Below are 19045 nucleotides of genomic sequence, written 5' to 3'. Positions count from 1 at the left end.
TTATATTAAGTAACAGTTATATTATTAAATTGTAACGGATACTTCTACCGTGGCTTTTTTGGGCGTTATAAAATATTTGTGACGGTCTTTGTTCCAACCATGCTTGACCGTTACAATTTGTAGTTTAATTCAAAAAAATGCATTTGAACCTACTTTTGGAACGGCTCATTTAATTTTGATTTAATTGTTAATGGAACAACCTTTATAATACATATAGGTATGATTGTGCTTGAACTTTGGCTTAATTTTGGATTACAATTTGTAACGGTGTTGCATTATGTTGTAACGGTTTTTATATTACATTTTATATTGATTTTTTCAATAGTTTTTGTAACATGCTTTGTAAAACCGTATGTGTATGTGTATGTTGGTTTTTGTTTTGTATCTGCCTTTGTTATTATTTTTTACATTGCTTAAGTAACGGCTTTTAGGACGGCTTTTTTCAAAATTGATAACCATCTTTTGCACGATCTTTGTAATAATTTTAGGATTATATGACAGTAATTCGTATTCCAAAAGCCGTTACAAATACAATGACAAAAAAAATAATTTCTTTAATATTTAATTATATTTAATCTATTTGATAATTATTTTTTAAAAATAAATTTTAGAAAATTTTATTATATGTAGGTAGTTTTAATGTAATAAATGTGCAATATTAAAATAAAAATATATAATATAACAAGAAAATAAAAATAATTTAATTGCAAAATAAAAATATTATTTTACATTGTATTTTTATCCTAATCTAAATGAGCATCCCCTTCGGCTGCGTGTTCGTCGTCGTTGTCGTTGTCATCGCCGTCGGGTACTAGGGGATTAGAAGGAGGCTAGGGCACTGGAGGATCGGGCCAGGATGGGATCTATCCGCCGCATCTACTCCTCAAGCCTCGTTACCCGATCATCAAGGTCGAGGAGCGATAGTTGCGGTGGCGAGGGCGATGATGGTCCAGCAATCGTATGGTGGACTTCAGAGCCGAAACCGAATACTCGGTCCTTTTTCGACCGCCCACTGCTGACAACCACACTTGTTGCTCATTCGGGGCCATCGAGCCTTGAGAGGATAATGGAGGATCTTGATCACTGTTTTGTTGTCTCTGGCGTTCCTCTATCATCCTCACAAACAACTCATTCGAACAGATTAAATAATTAGATTTTAAAAAAACTAACTTTGAATTAAAAATTAAATTATTTTTTATACTTACTGCAACCTCCGTTGCCCTTGGGATGCTCCATTGGTAGTCCTCCTACTTTTTATAGCACTCCTTGAACACCTCCATCTGTTTGACGGGGTGTCCGAATTGTGCCTCCTATTCAAAAATTATTTTAAAAAATTAGATTAAATTAATACTATAGGTTAAAATACTTACCATCTTACGCTTGTGTGCCGCAATAGAGGACAACCTCCCATGGTAGATGGTAGCAGCTGCGTTCGGGTTGGCTGCCCGTTTGACCTTATTCTTCACCGACTGTGCTTGAAATTCTAGGCTCGCCCACTACCCCAGAAGCTGGCGCCAAATCTCCTCGGCCAGCCACAACGGTCCGATCAATTAGTTCCGAGCGTCGGCGAATCGCTTCCTCAAGAACTTCCTGGCCTATGACTTGACGACCTTGAATATTGACTGTCATCGCAGTCCCACCAGTACGACATTTGTAAATTTCACGTATAAAAAAAAATATAAATATTAGATAAAAAATATAAGTTTAACTTAAAATTAAATATTATTCTTACCATTTAAATTTTGAAACTAAAATAACTAATGCTCCTGTGTGATTTATGATATGTTCCACAAGAATGTGGATAATGCCCTTTGATTGTAGCATGGATCACCATGTGAAAATTTCGATTGGACCTGAAAAATAATTAAATATTAAAAATAATAATAAATCCAAATAAAATTTTATAAAATAATTGCATAAATTTATGTACGTACCTTACATCCCAGAAGTTGATATAATGCCTCTGTGACGCTGGTGGCAATGGTGGCGCTGGTGGTGGTGGTGCATCCTATTAAATTTTTTTATTTAAATAGTTATTAGTTGTGACTAAAACTCTTTATACTCTTTATATTATTTATATTATTAAAATTCTATTTCAATTCAACTATATACATAATTAACAACTATTATTATAAAAACTAAATACAAAATTATTTATTTGGACACATATATTTATAATTCTAATCTTATATAAAATAATATATTGGCATCACAGGAAAAAGAAAAACCATAAAATATGATAAATTACTCACACATTTATAATATAGAAGATAGATATATTATACAATACCAATAAAAAATATCGTAATAATTATTATTGTCTTGAATATATTAGTTTATGTATTATCAAAACTTTTATACAAGTTCTAGTACATTATTATATTGTTGTTGTTGTTGATCTTATTATTATTATTATTATTATTATTATTATTATTATTGTTGTTGTTGTTGTTGTTGTTGTAGTGGGATACGATTTATGCGGTCTATGTAAATGTAAATCAAACCCATTATTATAATGTGGTCTTTTTTTTTTTTTGCTAGCCCGAGACCAATCCAACTTACCCTTAACCCACCAATTGCGGTGCGAATTGGGTTGGATCGATAGGTTGGGATGACCATGCTGTTTTGATGAACACCCTATGCACAAGTGAGAAATTTTTCAATTAATCATTTCTCTTCAATTGTCCTCCCAAAGTCTCCTTTTATTATTAATTACAGGGTATTAATACTATGCTAGTTATAAATGCGGGGTGTGTAATATTAATTTTATCCCTTCACCAACAACTAATTTGTAGATACAATTTATCATTTAGGGGTAATATAGTAATTAAAAAAGTTTGCAATTTACGTTTCATAACTTATTCTTTTTGTGATTTTAGCCCTATTATTTTATTTCACCAGATTTAGTTCATAAATTACAAAATTTGTAATGTTAGTCCCAACCACAAATTTTATTAAATATTTGATGGAGAGAGCACGTGATTTGCATATGTTTCATTAAGTAAATGACATTTGATTTAATAGAGAGAGCAAGTGATTTGCATGTCCTCCGTTAAATATTTAATGAAATTTGTGGTTGGGACTAAAATTGTTAGTTCTTTTTATGACTTATGGGACTAAATATAATAAGTGGTTAAACACTTAAACGGTTTGAACATTTAACAGCAATAAAAGAATCCAATCAATGCAAGAATACACATATTTTTTAACTTAAGCATTTCATCAAACACCTTCAAAGCAAAATCGTAAGTCAAATTTTTTGAAATTTTTTTATTTGTAAGAGAGCAAAACCAGAAAACCTACCTGTCGTGAGGTCATATTTGCAATATTCGCCGGTCCTTTCTTTTTTTCCCTTCTTCCGGTCTCAGTCGTCTTGGCGAGTCTCTTTCTTTCTTTCTTTTCTTTCTTTTCTTTCTCTATTCTGTTTCTCTTCTCTTCTGTTCTGTTCTTCTCTCGTAAGTCGTAAGTGGCTCTGGCTCCAGTCAATTCCTATTGTATGTATATTAATATATATAATTATATAATATTAATATCTGTAAAAATATATTTTATTTATTTTATTATTTAAAATTTTAGTTTTTCGGTTCGATTTTCTGTTCAAATCGAATTTTTGATTCGGTCGATTCAGTCGGTTTAATCGATTTCTGCACACCCCTATTCTAAAGAGGTCAATAACTCCTATATTCTCCTTAAAAAGGACTTAGATGAATTAGGTGTGATGGTACTAAGTCGTCAGCCACCCCCTGTCTAAATCTTGTTGTCGTGTCATGGATGTCGAGAATTGCAATAGTAGTATTAGTTTTGAAGAGTTCAATATTCTTGATGGCAAGATTAATTCCCTCTTCCGAATTTTCCTTCATCCTTCCTTTCCTAGTGTCGGTGATAGGATGAAAAGCGTCCTCCTTTGGAATTTTTTACAATTTATTCGTCTTTCTTTGCTTTGGGTTTCAGACTTTCTTCTCATCCTCCCCATTAGAAATAATTGCATGAACCGATCTATGTGTTAGCCGACTCACTCCTAATTCTTTCACATATTTAAGGATCTCCATTCTTGCACAAGCTATAATTTTTTTGATTAATCATTTCTCTTCAATTTCCCTTCCAAAAATCCCCTTCACACTAAAATTATGGAGCTTTTATATTATGCTAGCCATAAATGCCCAAATGTGGGAGGTGGGGGGATCAATATGTATTCGGTTCAATATTAGTTTTTAGCATAACTTAAAATATTATTTATATTTAATTTATCCGTACATATTTTTTATAAATTAGTTATTTTTATTATAATATTTTTACAATAAATAAAAAGTGTCCGTGTTATTTTTAATGAATTCGATTTGATTTTTCCAAATGAACATTCCTCAAATGAGCTTGTATCAAAATTTCAATCAAGACAAATAAATATTCACAAGATTTCTCAGAATCTGATTATTACATTTGGGGATTGCGATAAGCTCGAAATATAAGCAAAGGATAATCATTCATATCGTAAGTTTTGTGCTGAACTTTCTTTTCCTTTTCGGTTCCAAGTGATGAAGATTACAGCTGTAGGGAGAGAATGTATTATTAATTATTGTATAATACAATGTGTAGCGCTTGTACAAATACCTGTTATTGAATACGAAGAGACAGATGAATGCCCTATTAGTGTACTGTTTTTCTTCCACTTCTTGTATAAACTACCACTATCGGACCTTGTTTAGCACTTAAAGCATCCGCCAAGTACCATTTACTTTGCAGAAGATACCTGGTTTTTCATAATAGTATGCCATGTTTATTCTGTCTCGGCAAATCTTTCTATCGGCTGTTCCTTCAGAAGTAGGGTATAAATGATCACATCTGGGGTCTTGTTTGGACAACGTAAATCTTTCCGTCCTTTACAACACCTTCAATATCTTGTGCAGATCCATACAGATCTTCAATAGCACTTCCCGCACGGGCTATGCTCGAGAGAATTGAGCGGCGGAAGTTACCATCAATGATCAATGCATCAGATGAGTAATCAAGAACGACTTGCTCCTCTTCGTCCATTGGGACACTGCAAGAAGACCGCAGGAAGAGTTATATACAGATGATCGCATGCAGTGGAAAGAAATGTATTTTCTGGAGTTAGTATTCTAGTGTTGTGTCTGAGAGAACGGTCTTGCTGGGCTTTTCCCTCAAGAAATGTAATGCATTCATCAAAATCATTACTTCCTTGTGGTACGGACCCGTGGTGGAGAGATCAAGAACTTCCACTATGGAAGGAGAAAAGGGAGTGAACATGAAGGAATAACATTTGTTTACTTAGTAGAATAACAGCTATGAAAGAAGTAAAGCTTGTTAACTTGAATATTATTTTCTTAAAACATTACCTATCATAAAGGCCAGCACCAGCATAACCTTCTAAATCTTCACCATTTGAATCTGAGCGGAAAATTATAGAACGCCGTATAAAGAGGCCGATAGGTTTGCTGGGGTAACCCAAAACCTGGAAATGTTCAAGGATATGTTCCACGCGCAGCAGTCAATAATTAGAATGATTTTAAACAAACATAACAACACCATGATACCAGAATTGGCAATTTAACACTGTTCAACAAAATCTATATGGCTTTGCAGAGGTAAATGCATTACAATAAGAATGTCTAGAAACCCATACACTGAATGAATGACTTGGTCTTAAGATAGGTAGGTTATATAATGAGCTGAATCACAATTTCTTAAACAAGATTGTTTCGCAGATTAATCTTGTCTTGTCAATACAGTAGAAAGATATATTCAGATATGGCTTCAAGTCCGAAGTTCATAACTTACCTGAGGAGAGTTCAGGTCATTCTTCTTGCAAATAAAGCTCAATGCACGACCTGGATAAGCTCCCACCAGCGTTTCTCCGAGCCCCTTGACAACCTATTCAGAAGATGCACACAAGCATGCGTTACCTTCTCTTACCAGAAGTTACAAGCGTCATGGCAAGTCTAACCATTGACAGCAGGAGTGCATCTAATTAACTAATTTTCGACTTATCTAAATTCAACCAGTTATAGTGTCTCCGATATAATGCATATATTCAAGGCGCGTGGATATTCTTGGAGCCAGTTGAAAAATATTATGTCCATCACATTCAAAAATAAAGAGTTAATATTAAATTACAACAAGGATGCAGCATATGTTACCTCAGCATATATTTCTGATGAATCTCCTGAAGATGGATTAGTGGTGTGGATAACAAATGCATAATCAGCATTTATTATTTCTTGGACAAGGACAGCCATGCAAAGATAGTCGTGTTCAAGTTTCACTTTTCTTGTGCTGAAGTATGCCCTCTCATTCCATTTTGAAGCCCATACCTACGAAATGCAGAAAATAAGCAAATGTTTGGCACATATTGAACAGTTGTAGAAATCATGGGAGTCTAAAAAATTCTAAAGTCTTGCCACCAGAACCGTGGATATATATAACTTTCACGTACAAACTCACCTTCTTTATGGCCATCCATGCTTGTTCCCATCTCTGTGCACCTTCATCACCAGGCCAAGGCATACCAGAATTTTGCATCTTCTCTTTAAGCTCTTTGACCTGGAACAAGGTTACTTTAGTAAAATGCAGCTGCCATTTGGATGGTCCAAAAGATTGAAATCATTTTCTGAACATTGGGGATTTCCTGATTCATTATTAATCTTTTGCCCCCAAATAATAATTTACTTCAGGTTAATAGAATTTAGTGTAGGACTCTAGCCACCGGTTTGATGTATAAATAGCTTACATCTTATGTTTAAAAATGCATTAGTCAGGTAACGACTAGTGCATCTGAAAAGGGGACATACCAACGGTGGTGGAGCTGAAAGTTCTAAAACTGTGCTTCGAATTTCACCAAGTGCACTGAAGTTTCCTTCCTCTAATTTTTTCTTCAGAATTTCCAACCTTTTTGCAACATCCTGCAAAATATGTTGAATTGTATTGCAACTTAACAGATTCATGGTTACTAAGTTCACATTTTCCCGAAGTGCGAAATGTAGTCTCCTTATAGATGCTACAGGTTTTACTGTATAAAAATGATTGTCGCAGACAATAAGGCCCCATACTTGCCAAAAAGAATAGGTGACCAAATATGTTAAGTCTCCCAAACCGTGTAGATGAAATACTCCAAGTTCTATAAATTCTTCACAATATCTATCATGAAAAACCAATAGATCAGCGAGTACAGTGACAAATTTTCACAAAGCACATGACAGTATTTCAACACTACTCAGCGCATAAAGATCACAGTTTCTCATTATAAACTTTGTCAGATCATTCTTGCTTAAAATAAGATCATCTTAAAGCACCGGTGGAACTCCGTCCAGGCAAAGTAAAAGTTCTTTTTCAAACATTCAGACTTAGGAAGAAGAAGGATAATGTATATTATTCAAAGAAATGTATTGTTTAAAACAATTGAAGCAAAATATGTGGGATAACAAGAATTGTATTCTCCCAGATATATCATGCAAATAAAAATAATTTGAAGGCACCGATGATTGGCAATTTGAATAGATGGAGATGAATATGAACGAGTACCTTGTTTAGATTATCAGAAAGGACTGTTTCGAAGACACCAAATGGCAAGGCGACAGAAGTTGGAATGTTAACCCAGGAGGGAACTTTCCCTTTAAGGTGTGCAATATTGCGTGATTTGGCTCCAACCTGGACAAATCAAATCATGCACTTTCTATAGATTACATGTATATAATTGAATCCCCAATAAGGATTTCTTTCTGTAAGATTCCAAAAGTGAAATAAGAAGAAAAAAACAGAGAAGTTTCTCAAATATAAGATGAATATAAGAGACACTGACCATATCACTTGTAAATTCCTCAGATGATATCGCATATCTTCCAGCAAACTGCTTTCTAACCAAAGTTACAGCTGGCACAGATGAAACCTCCTTGGAGTTATTTGAACTTACTAGTGCATCATCTTTCATCTCACTAGAGTTAAATGCAGAAGAGAAGCGTCAACCATCACATTCACATAATCGTAAATTATGTGCTTTAGTGTTTAGCCTTCTTAGAAGATTGCAGAAAAAAGAAACAAGAACAAAAGAACCAAATATCATTGTCTTCTTTGATATTAATGTAAATGGATAGTTAATTTGTTCCATCATGATATACCTGTACACCACATCTGCAGATGTAGGTTTTAACCGCAATAGTTTTCCTTCATACGCCTGGATGTTGCCCAATAGATTGGCATCAAAGCATGTGGCGAAACAAACCTACAAAAAGAGAAAACTCATCTGGAATGTTACTAGGTATTTTTCTATTTCTAACAAGCACAATAAGGGCATAAAAGGTCAACAGAAATACAACCTTACTATTCCTTGCTCGAACAGAAACATGTGACAGAACATCCGGCATGTCTGGTGTCAGCACCGCTACACAACCATCAGGGATTTCTTCCTCTCCTTTAACAGATTTTGCCACCAGTATTGTTGGTTTTGAGTAAGATTTATTCTGAACAGAAAGCAGCTGATCAACCACAACAACGTATCCAATAGCTTCAACTGGACTGATGACCTGCCAACTGTTTCAGAATATTAAACGTGCATTAATAAGCTAATCATATGAATCAGAGCTCAACAACAGTGTTTTCTTGTACGGTTGTACCCATGCGATCTCATAAGTAGACTCAATAAATGCCTCATCTGAGAGAATAAAAATGGATTCCTGGTGCTAAAACTCTTAAAGTATCAAACTGGTCACAAAGTATTTTGGATTTGTGCATCTACAGATAGGATTACAATTTTCAATTCCAAACAAATAATGAAAATAATATCAACCTTCCTAGATGAGCAGTCTGCCGAAGAACTGGATCAAGTCGATTAAGAAGGGAGGATAATGAAGCAGCTGATCCAGCCCGAATCATTTCTTCAGTAAATATATTTACCTGCACGGTCAGATGTTACCTCTAAGAAGTAATCAGAAAGGGTATTGAAAGGCCCACACAGGATTTCTATGTTAACATACTGCCCACTGATCCACCCCAAGCCGTGCACCTAGATACTCTGCTGATGGTTGCAGTAATTGATGATATGACTCAGCCTTGCTAGCAAGTGAAAGCCGAGTTCTGTCAAGAACTGATTTAGCAAACAATGCCCAGTGATCATCTCTGCTCTTCAACAAGCTTTGAGCTAGATTCCAACCCTTAGTGAAAATAAAAGAAAATGACTATGAGCATAAAGGATGTTTTATTCACTACAATAAAAAAAGCTGATGGAAGAAAAAGACAACAATATTCCTCGTCCAATGCTACAACGAAAAAATATGTATCATCTGCCTGCTGCTATTATATACTTCTAGATCCTGTCAATTCTTTTTTCTTTTCACCCTTTAAGTTTTGGTTGAACATGGAGTGGCTAACAAATCTAACTACAAGTTAAGATTCACATATACACACAGCGATATGTACGTTTATATCATCTCAAGTTACCAAGTTAAAATCTAGAGAAAGCATATTCAGATTTATAAGGTCTTCTAATCACTAGTTAAATTTCCTCAGACCATGTTCTTCCACACAAAACAGATATGTACAAGCTCAAAAGTGATGGAAGTAGAGATAAATTACTTGCTTCTCTTTTTTACTAAGAATAATTAAAAAAATTCATTAGAATGTAATATTGGGTGAATCATGCTGGATAAAATTAATTTGCATTGTGCTTTCAGTGTGTGCCTTGGTTCAGCTATACCATTCAGAATTGCTTCCCAATTGCTTAGTTCTAGTTTTGTAATTTCTTGACATTGATTCATGGTTTCCCTGATTTCTTGTAGTTTGGATTGTAATTATTTGACGTCCTTGTTAGTTCTGGGGTATTTATATATTACCTTACCCAAACAAAATCGACCTTTTGAATCCCTATAAAGAAGACATTATAATGTTAAAAAAAAGTGCACGGGCCTGTAGATGCACATAGTAAGGATTCATAAACTTAAAGCAGCTGTAAATCAGACATATCAGAAATATATCTATTTCACTGAACCTCACCTTTAAACAATAAATGAGATCTTCATTGTTGTCCACTGAAAGTGCTAGGTTTTCAATAACAAGAGAGATGAAGTACATGATTTTCTGCAGAATTCATGGACAGAATGTTGGAAAACATGTTTATGTCAAATAGAATATAAAAAATTGAAGGATAATTTAAATTAAAAATTTATGCAAAGATTTCCATTATAATAATAGATACAGATAGACATATCAGGTTTAGCATACCTCAGGACTTGCATTACTCAATTCTTCATATCCACGTTCTACAGCTGTCCTAACAGCAGAGTCGAGGGCAATGTCCAGGAATATAAGATCCCTGAGACGATCATTCGATTGGGAAAGCAATGGTCTAAGCTCCTCACGAGCCTCTAGCAAACCCTGAACATAAGAATGTGTTCGAGCAACAAAAGAAACGAAACAAATTAGAAGCGCCTCAATAAATTATTAAAGCTCTGGGTTCGGAAAGATGAAGGAGAAACTACCACAATAATTAATATACCTCAAGGAGGGCTTCCACATTTTTATCCTCAATGTGTTCCAGAACAAATTGAAGTAGTTCCTGATCTCATAATCATAGCAGTTAACAAAATGTTACAGAATGTTTCCATTCAAAAGACCCTTTAATAATGGAGAATATACAATACCGGAAATCCTGAAGGCAAGCCGGACACTGGATTTATCTGCACCCCAACCATGAAGCCTTCTCCCTGATGAGAATTAATGACCACTTAGATTAATTGCAAAAACATGAAAACATTGCCAAAGCATTACAATGAAAGGAATACCTCAGCTCTGTAGCCCATGCAATTTGCTACAGCAGACTCAAGATCAGCTCCTGAATGAACTGCCTGCATCCATATGCTAGATGAAGTGAAACTTTTGAAAGAAGAATTACTATATGTATAAGTTGGAAGGATGCTGCTCAGTAACAATCCTGAGACCACCAAGATATTGGTGAAAAAGTAGGAATGCTCTGAATCTCGAGCCTTTTTTTCCAAGTCACTTCTCAAAAAGTTATTATAGAAACAATCATGTTAGCTGCTGGAAACAATGAAGATACAATCCATACCCTATTCCACAGGAACCAATGCATGCAGTAATGCAGGTGTTGGAATCAATTCATTTCAGAATTCCAATAGACATGCAACTATCATAGCTCTAACCTTCAGAGTTCGCATATAATTTCCAAGATCACGTAAAAGTCCATCTTTTTGATCCCTCCTAAAATTTGGTTCTGAGTGGATTGCACGATCATAACTAAGAAGGCGCTCTTTTGTTATTCCGTTGTCATTTAAGGTCTTCCAATAAACACTAATATCAAAGTCGCTCTTTATATAGTCAATCAGTGCCTGCAACAGATGAATGTGGTTAGAATTATATTGAGCATATACATTTATATATATGTATTATGTAATCATATCAGCCAATATGATTGTTTACTAATATTTGAATACCTGACAGATAATAACATCATCAGGACTAGTGTTATTATGCAGTTTTTGATGCCATTCCTCCATCATTCCACCCTTGCAGTCATTGTTTCTCTGCAGTTCAATAAGAATTATGCAACATTATCAAACTCAAGGATTAACTAAAAGAAAAGGAAGCATAAAAATGAATATTTGACAAAAGTACCTGAATGACTAATATTTCATCCCTTATCCGCTGCCCCACATCTCCTTCACCTCCACGACCAACAGTTGACATAATCATTCGTAAAATTTCCCGATACTGTGGACAACTTTTGTAGACATTCTGTAGCAAGTCTGTAAGTCTATCCTGAGCTTTGCTTATCTCTCTGCACCAGTAGAAGCACAAAAATTGCAGCCAATCAAAATAAACAAATAACTTGTAAATGAAAAAGAACACTTCTAAATCACATCAGAAGCTTTCTTCTTCAAAAGCATATAAGAAACAAAGTACTTCAGAAATTAAGTGTGTGGAATTTTCTTATGAACCATGGTTGTCAATAGATATGAAGACTATGGACAATAGAAAATAGATAATGCAAATTTTCCAGGAGAAAAAAGATACATCCATAAAAGCAAGCAAAGAGAATGTATAGGAATCATACCGTGGTTTTACATTGTAATTTTTATTCCAAATCAGTTGTCTTGTGGCCATGTATCTCATCCACACAAGAATTGCAGCAAGACCAAGTTCACCAGCATTAGTTGCTTGTTCCATCAAGTCTGCTGCGATATTGAATCTGTAGGAAACAGATTATGTGTTAACATAACACAGTAACTCATCTACTTCCTAAATTTTGAAACATGTAGTGAGGCCAAAAATGCTTCAATTGGGATCTCAATAAAATGGTTAATCTATTCTCGTCAGGAATAAACAGTAAACTGAATGCCATCATCTGGCACATAAGAATGAGGTACTGAAACGTATATTTAGGATGTCCACAGCTAGGAGGCATGCATGTTGAGTCAAAATAACACATGGCATTGTCGCGGAAACAAGGTTGGCATCTACATGGTGGGCCATTATGGAGTGCAATTACAAAATTAAAGAATCTGTCATTCTTAAAGGCTTCTGAACTCCATTTTAAATGTATCCCAGGTTAAGTAAACAAGCCAAAACCCAGAATCCATACAACATCTGGATCTCTCGGTTAATCCTTTAAAAGCAATCAAAAACATTAGAAGTCGTAATGCCAGTTAGGAAACTTAGATGGTAAAAAAAGCAGTTGAAATATATTGTACTGACCTACATACTCAAAAGGTAATTCGAGTAATCATCTATAAGCCTAAACACATGACAATGAGCATAAGCGAAATTAGGCAAAATTGCACTTTCCACACCATACAATGAGGGTTGCACATATTGTCCCGAGCTTTACGGGCTAACCATATTCCTCCTACAATTCAAAAGGTCGTGCACTTTTATTCCTTTTCCGGTGTTCCTTGTTCATTAACTCCTTTAAAAAACTAACGGTTCCATTACTTTTTCTTTTATTTTAAATTTTCCTTTTCATTTTCCCTGTTTATTGCCCATTTTTCTTTCAACTAAAACCAATATATATGGATTAGCCAAAAATTTAAACGACAATTAAAATTCATTCAAGCTGGGTTGGTTTAATTTTAGGCTTGGGCAAATAAAAATAATTTAAAAAGACTCGTGCCAACCGTTGGCTTTTTTACGGAGTTACTCAAAAAGGAGTAGAAGTGGATGATTTGTCAGATTTGAAACTAAATATGCTTAGGCGCAAAGCTCGGGATTATATATAACACCTTCTATTGTATGGGATGAAAAATGCAATCTTGCCCATAAAACTAGTTGTAATGAAGTGGTTTCATGTCTTTGGATTGAAAAAAGTGTAGCTAATCAGGAATAAAAGAGGAGAAAGAGAAAGCATGCTAAAGTTAGAAACTGGGAATCCAAAGAGTTCTAACCGGTGCATAAAAGACTTCTGGGCTTCACTTTCCAAATCTGCTATTTTATCTAACAGAAACTTTGCAGTTCCTCTCCCATCTCCAGCATCCTTCAGTGCAGAAAATCGTAGAGAGTGTAGTGAATGCTTATATGGAAACAGATGTATAATAAAAGTGGAGAAAGGGCTACAATTTTTCAGATAAAAACCTTTTGAACCACAGTGGAGCCGATGTTCAACTCGACATAAAAGTCGGACCCACTGTTTTTAACCCAGTTTCCACCAGACAAAAGAACAAACGGCATCCCCACATAATTGTCATCTTCAACTGTGATTTCTAGTGACTGGACCTGAGAGTAGATCAAGGAAGAAATTATGGCTCACTGTTTTGATATCTAGCCTTATAGCATGTAGGCAGAAGAACGTGAAAATTTCAATTTGTCAAACCTTGCACGGGGGATTATCAAGAGAACTGGTTGAGAATTGTGTTTCAGCAGCCTTGTCTAGAGAAACTGAATCAGGAGGCAACACATTTGAAGGAGGAACCTGTATAATATCCAGAGTTTCACATTCTCAGATAAAAATGAATACATACTTGTTTTTCCCACTAGCTTGCTTATTTAAAATCTACTGAAAGGATTTTATACATACAGCCCATTCTCCAGGTCTCCTGGATAACGCCCAGTGAAGAACAACAGGCTCTGGAAGATCTGTAGCCAGATAAACTTTGGTCTTGCCAGAGGACTTTCCAACAAGTACCTTTAGAAATAAGAAAATATTATCAAACATTCACTCAAATGGTAAAACTTTTCAAATGAAAATTGATAGGATACTGCATATATACCAGGAGTTCCTTATCAGAAAGCTTATAAATCTTTTTGTTCATTGTAGGGCCATATTGATCTTCCTTTACCCTGGACAACTGTTGAATTGCAGAAAGCACTTCTGGTTCAGAGGAAATCTTTTCCTCTATGGGCACAGAAGCAAACTTAGTGAGAAGTGACATTACGTCCCTTTCCTTGCGCTGGATTCTTTCAGTGGTGAAATAATTTTTCTTGGCCAACTGCTTAGAAACCTTGGTCTGTATCTCTCCTTTGGTCATCTTTTTCCTTATTTCATCAAGGGAAGCACCCTTCTCCAGTTCAACTTGCAACTCTTTTCTTGCTTCTTCAAATTCTTTCTGTTAAATTAATGACATTTAGATTTAAAAAGGAATGAACAAACAGTAGAGAACAGTAGCCCACCTTATTCGTAAACGTAATTATTATGTGCATGTGAATGCAATGTAATTTCCCATGTTAAGGTTCACAAAGGTTAATGCAAAGGTTTGATATTTACAAGTTGCTGTTCTCGAGAATAGTTTGGCTTTCCAGCTCTCTCCCATCTCACATATGCTTGAATTTGAACAAGATCATCAGGTATATTGCTCTTTGTTTCAGAAACACGATGCTCTATTCTCTCACTCGCGTCAGGTTTGCTTGTTAACTTTGTCCGAAGGTCCTTTATCGAAGTACCTCTAGCTATTTCTTCCAACAGCTCCATGCGAGCAGCCTCATACTCCTCCTATTTAAAGTACATATCAATCAAAAGAGCAACAACCAAAATATATATATATATATTTGGACCACAACAAACACGCAATTGTTTTAGCAAAAAATCAAGTTGACAAAATTTTATTCTTTTATCCATATTACCATGGGTCAGAATCTTAAACAAGCAACCTAATGATCTATTGATTTGGCATTCAGTTACAAGTGGGCAAATAGTTAAAAGTTTCTAAACATTGTTTGTCAATGTATTACCAATCTCATGCAATGCAATTTAAGATATTCATATGCGGAAAACATCACATCCATTCTCCATCATTATTCAGAAAGCAGAAAGTCGATCAAGGACGTTAAAGTAAAAATTCTCCATATTTATCCACTGTGTGTGCCAACAGAAAAAGAATAACATGCAGTTTCAGCAATAAGGAAAGGAGCTTGAACTAAACTTTCTCAAACAAATCCTAGAAAGTATAAGGGGCCATGAATACGTTACACCATATGTATTCTTAACCTGAAGTTAAATAGCAAACATCACCTACCTTCTCTTTTTGTGGGGTGTAAATCTGTTTTCCTTGCCTCTCCCACCTCAAATATGCTTGAATTTGCACAAGATCCTCAGGAACTGAAACATTTGAAGTGTTTGACTCTGTCTTAGGCAACTCAACATAAAAGTTATCCCCATTATACTTGTACCTGAGGACATGAGAAAGACTGCTAGTTACTAACATGTTTGGAACAGAACCTATAAATGATTGAACAAAATGCTTCTTTACCATTTATTCCGGGCTTCGTCAAATATAAGGAATTCCAGAGCTTGTATTGCAGGGTCATCAATCTCTATTGTCAGTACAGCATGCGAACCAGACTAAGAAAAGATCACAACAAAAGTATGTCGTTATGTAACAGATACGTCGCATAACAATTCTTGCCTATGTTATAACAATTCATTATATTAGCTGAACTAAGTGACAATTTCAAGCTTACTTTAACAAAAGGACTCCTAAGTGCTTTATTTTTATACACCATGGTTCCAACTGGACGACGATGAGGAAGTACCCATTGTCTGAAAGAAGAAGGAAAAGAAAACTATAATAAAATAAATAAATAAAATAAAATCTGAGTTTGGAGAAGGACACTGTGTCAGAATAACTTATATTTTCTTACTCCAAGTAAACTTACCCTTTCTGACTTTTTATTGCTCCCCAATGTAGAAGTAACCTGTCACTACTACTTGTAACTTGAATATTTACTGCTGCAGCAGAACCTGAAGTTGGAGGCCCAACATCAACCTGTTTATTACATCCAACATTCTGTTGTTAATATATATGGTTTGCGTCCGTTATACCAGTATTATTCTGTATACATAGTTTGCTCGATATCTACTCAATGTCACACATTCTCAGATATCAGGTAACGTTAAGTACCTGTAATTCTATATTCTCACCAAGGTTGAACTTCTCTGTAAGCTGCAAGAAAACAAAAAACACCAGATTAATAAACTTCAAGTAACTACCTCTACTGCTTCACCATAGAGAGCTGCAAAGGAAACAAGTGATGCTATCGCCGCCTGGAACCCAATATCTCGAACAATTATTATGAGCCTCTGAGTAGAGATTAGGAATCTTTTGTTCAATTGTTGGAAACCTTAGGACCAAAGAGTTTGAAAGAACCAGAAAAAAAATACTATCTAGTATATAATATGATACTCATAATGAGCACGGAAAAGGAACCCCTTCTTTCTTAGGGAGAAGTTTATATCACATGAAAAGTAAATAGGAAATTGAAGATCCAAACATTTTTTGGTTTAGCAAAGGGTTAACATCTTATTAGAAAAGAAAAATAATTAGAAAGAAGGGATTGATCTTGATCCCTGTATAACTTAACTAAAATCAACACAAAATTTGGAAAAATAAAAATAAGGGTTGTAGTGATAGTCATTGCCCAGTGATGATCATAAACTAGTTCAGTAGCTATGTCAGGAGAGGTCATTCTGCCTGCTGACCTTTTCCCTTTTTTTTAAGCTGAAAGTGGATAAGATGATGTTGTGACTTCTGAGAGAAACTCTTGATGAATTAATTGGAATGCAAAAGCAAACTGATCTACCCAACAAAGGAGCACTTGGCTTCAACTAGTATTTGGAAATAAACTGCATCTCTAATCTCCTTTAGCACAGACTGAGACTTTCTTCTTGCTGTTTTCTTAACTTTTATCTAAAGTTTTAGTTCCCTGCTGTTCATTTTTTCTTGGATATACAATTGCAGGTAACAATGATAGCTTGGAGCAACTTGTGCACCACTGAATCTTGTGCTTTTCTATCAACTTTTCAAATTTGCATCTTCTCCTCAAACTCAAAAGATATTATGTGCTTTTCTAAAGCATTTCTTGTTTCATATCTTCAGACTGTTGAACGACAAAAGATTACATCACCTGAAGCACATTTAGTTTTCCATTAACAACATATGAAAAACTCTATGTCTTATCTGTTAGACAAATATTATTCCACATACTTGGCAGTTGGCTGTGCAACCATCTTGATTGAATCATCGTTTAGAATTATCACATTGAAAAGGTATCCCACTAATACCTATTTCAATATGGGCACAATACAACTAGACACATGGAAAACAATTATTAAAAGATTTAGGATTATCACCACAGAAGATGGATTGGCAGCCAGAACAGCCTGAGTTGATCTTAAAACAGCACGCTGCTTTCCCATCTGTAGTTTATTTTTCTGCATTGTCAGTCTGTTACCACGGAACTCAGTTGATATAGGAGATTTGTGTATTAGTGAATTTGCTTGAGGCTGGAAAAAGGTATTTCCTCGAACGCATGTCGAAGAATTGATTCGACTCTGATGCTCCAATACTGTCGGGGAAAGCAAACTCTGACGCAGCAAGTTATTCCCTACCGTGTTGCTCATGTTTTGTCAATCCTAAGATTTAATTCTAAAAATCACAACTGCAAAAGTCAATAATTTTACCTTCAGAAATTACAAAGTTAGGAATCACAAACATAGACCACTTTGGAGTATATAACTGTAACAAACTACATAAACGCAGACATAACATCACATGCACACATATAGTCACATATCCTTAATTCTCTATCTATATTAACCAAGAAAACTCCATGTGTAAAGCATTTTACACATAGAAGCCACATTCCGAACACCAACATGAAAACACAACAAACACAGTGACAAAAATATTCAAACATCGTAACAAAAATCATACAATTGAATTTGAACTTAACCGGTGAAAATACAAGACTCGTTTAACTCCACAAATATCATATTAAAATCCAGTAAAATGCTCTAGAAATCTACAACACTAAATCCACCAGGCAATTCAATCATTTCGACATACAGTTAACATGCATCAAAACTACCTTCAAATCGCTCCAGACAAGAGTCTAAAATCAAAATGCAAACCCAGCAACTAACCAAACATCCAATTCCACAAAAATGCGTCGCCATTACATCCAACAAAAAACAACTCCAGCAATGAAAATTTACCTGGCGCAGATGCTGATGAAGGAAAAATACGCAAATCAGAAACGAAATCTAGGGGTGAAAAATGAAGCTAGGGAGAGTGTGTGTGATTGGAAGTGGAAAGTGGGAAGACGTATATGGGACGGTGTTAACATAATAACATGTTATTACCGAGTACCGATCATGTTATCAGGAAGAAGAGCGCCACGCGGCGAGATCTTAGGGGTCCACGAGAAAGAAAAGGCGCTTGGAGGTTCGGGATCAGTCATGTGCTTGGGGCATGGGGGTGGGGTGTGGGGTCCGTGACTACCGGCTGCCTTGTTGCGTTTTGTTTGGATATTTTTATAGTCAAGAGATCTTTTTTGAAATTTTCTCTCTATTTATACACACTTATCTCACTTCCAATAAGCCTAATTTAGGTAACAAAATTGATACAAGCAAACTGGACTTGGAGTTGGGCAATTTCGTCAATTTATATCTATGCATTAACCACCTCATTTTGGCTTTGTGATTAAAATCGAATATAGTCGTGTTTGTCGTATAATTCTCATTAAAACGTTTAATACGAAAAATGTATGTTTAACTTAAATCTCTCGCTAACGATTTTGTAAGATGTCATTCATA

The 19045-nt window shown here is 35.2% G+C and overlaps 1 protein-coding gene and 1 long non-coding RNA gene across 8 annotated transcripts; both read right to left on the bottom strand.

Annotated features, from left to right (window-relative positions):
* LOC105168287 lies at positions 719 to 3673 on the bottom strand. 5 transcript variants are annotated; one of them, XR_848324.2, is made up of 5 exons: positions 3304 to 3673; positions 1935 to 2008; positions 1733 to 1853; positions 1206 to 1622; positions 719 to 1127 (listed from the first exon to the last, which is right to left on the bottom strand). It is a non-coding gene; the product is annotated as an uncharacterized LOC105168287 (long non-coding RNA). The 5 variants fall into 5 exon arrangements; XR_848325.2 differs by having other exon boundaries at positions 719 to 1116; XR_002287570.1 differs by having other exon boundaries at positions 719 to 1310; positions 1371 to 1622; positions 3304 to 3670.
* Positions 4481 to 18640, bottom strand: LOC105168286 (alpha-glucan water dikinase, chloroplastic). Of its 3 annotated transcripts, none has more exons than XM_011088308.2 (34): positions 18446 to 18640; positions 17582 to 17889; positions 16353 to 16394; positions 16108 to 16217; positions 15913 to 15991; positions 15702 to 15793; positions 15468 to 15621; positions 14720 to 14944; positions 14226 to 14561; positions 14033 to 14140; positions 13829 to 13927; positions 13591 to 13731; positions 13404 to 13492; positions 12077 to 12211; positions 11638 to 11800; positions 11457 to 11546; positions 11166 to 11351; positions 10788 to 10850; positions 10647 to 10709; positions 10502 to 10561; positions 10228 to 10380; positions 10000 to 10083; positions 8985 to 9161; positions 8798 to 8904; positions 8328 to 8541; positions 8130 to 8233; positions 7814 to 7946; positions 7537 to 7662; positions 6807 to 6917; positions 6460 to 6558; positions 6156 to 6329; positions 5797 to 5889; positions 5355 to 5470; positions 4834 to 5038 (listed from the first exon to the last, which is right to left on the bottom strand). In XM_011088308.2, exons 2-34 carry the CDS (start codon positions 17849 to 17851, stop codon positions 4834 to 4836), a joined length of 4401 nt encoding a protein of 1466 aa, XP_011086610.1. In that variant the 5' UTR covers positions 17852 to 17889; positions 18446 to 18640. The 3 variants fall into 3 exon arrangements, with proteins under 3 accessions (XP_020551663.1, XP_011086610.1, XP_011086611.1); XM_011088309.2 differs by having other exon boundaries at positions 17582 to 17876; XM_020696004.1 differs by lacking the exon at positions 18446 to 18640 and having other exon boundaries at positions 4481 to 5038; positions 17582 to 17851.

This window comes from Sesamum indicum, linkage group LG8 (genome assembly GCF_000512975.1).
Source record: "Sesamum indicum cultivar Zhongzhi No. 13 linkage group LG8, S_indicum_v1.0, whole genome shotgun sequence".
Lineage (NCBI taxonomy): Eukaryota > Viridiplantae > Streptophyta > Magnoliopsida > Lamiales > Pedaliaceae > Sesamum > Sesamum indicum.
The sequence above is the reverse complement of the archived record's forward strand: the minus strand, read 5'-3'. Positions and strand labels throughout refer to the sequence as shown.

Bases quoted from the DNA above. Each gene is read 5' to 3' on its own strand.
- LOC105168286 (XM_011088308.2), bottom strand. From the start codon at position 17,851: ATGAGCAACACGGTAGGGAATAACTTGCTGCGTCAGAGTTTGCTTTCC. The intron at 15,794-15,912 runs GTAAGCTTGAAA...ATCTTTTCTTAG, and splicing joins TTAGGAGTCCTTTTGTTAAA to TCTGGTTCGCATGCTGTACT. The intron at 11,801-12,076 runs GTATGATTCCTA...CTACTGGTGCAG, and splicing joins AATTACAATGTAAAACCACG to AGAGATAAGCAAAGCTCAGG.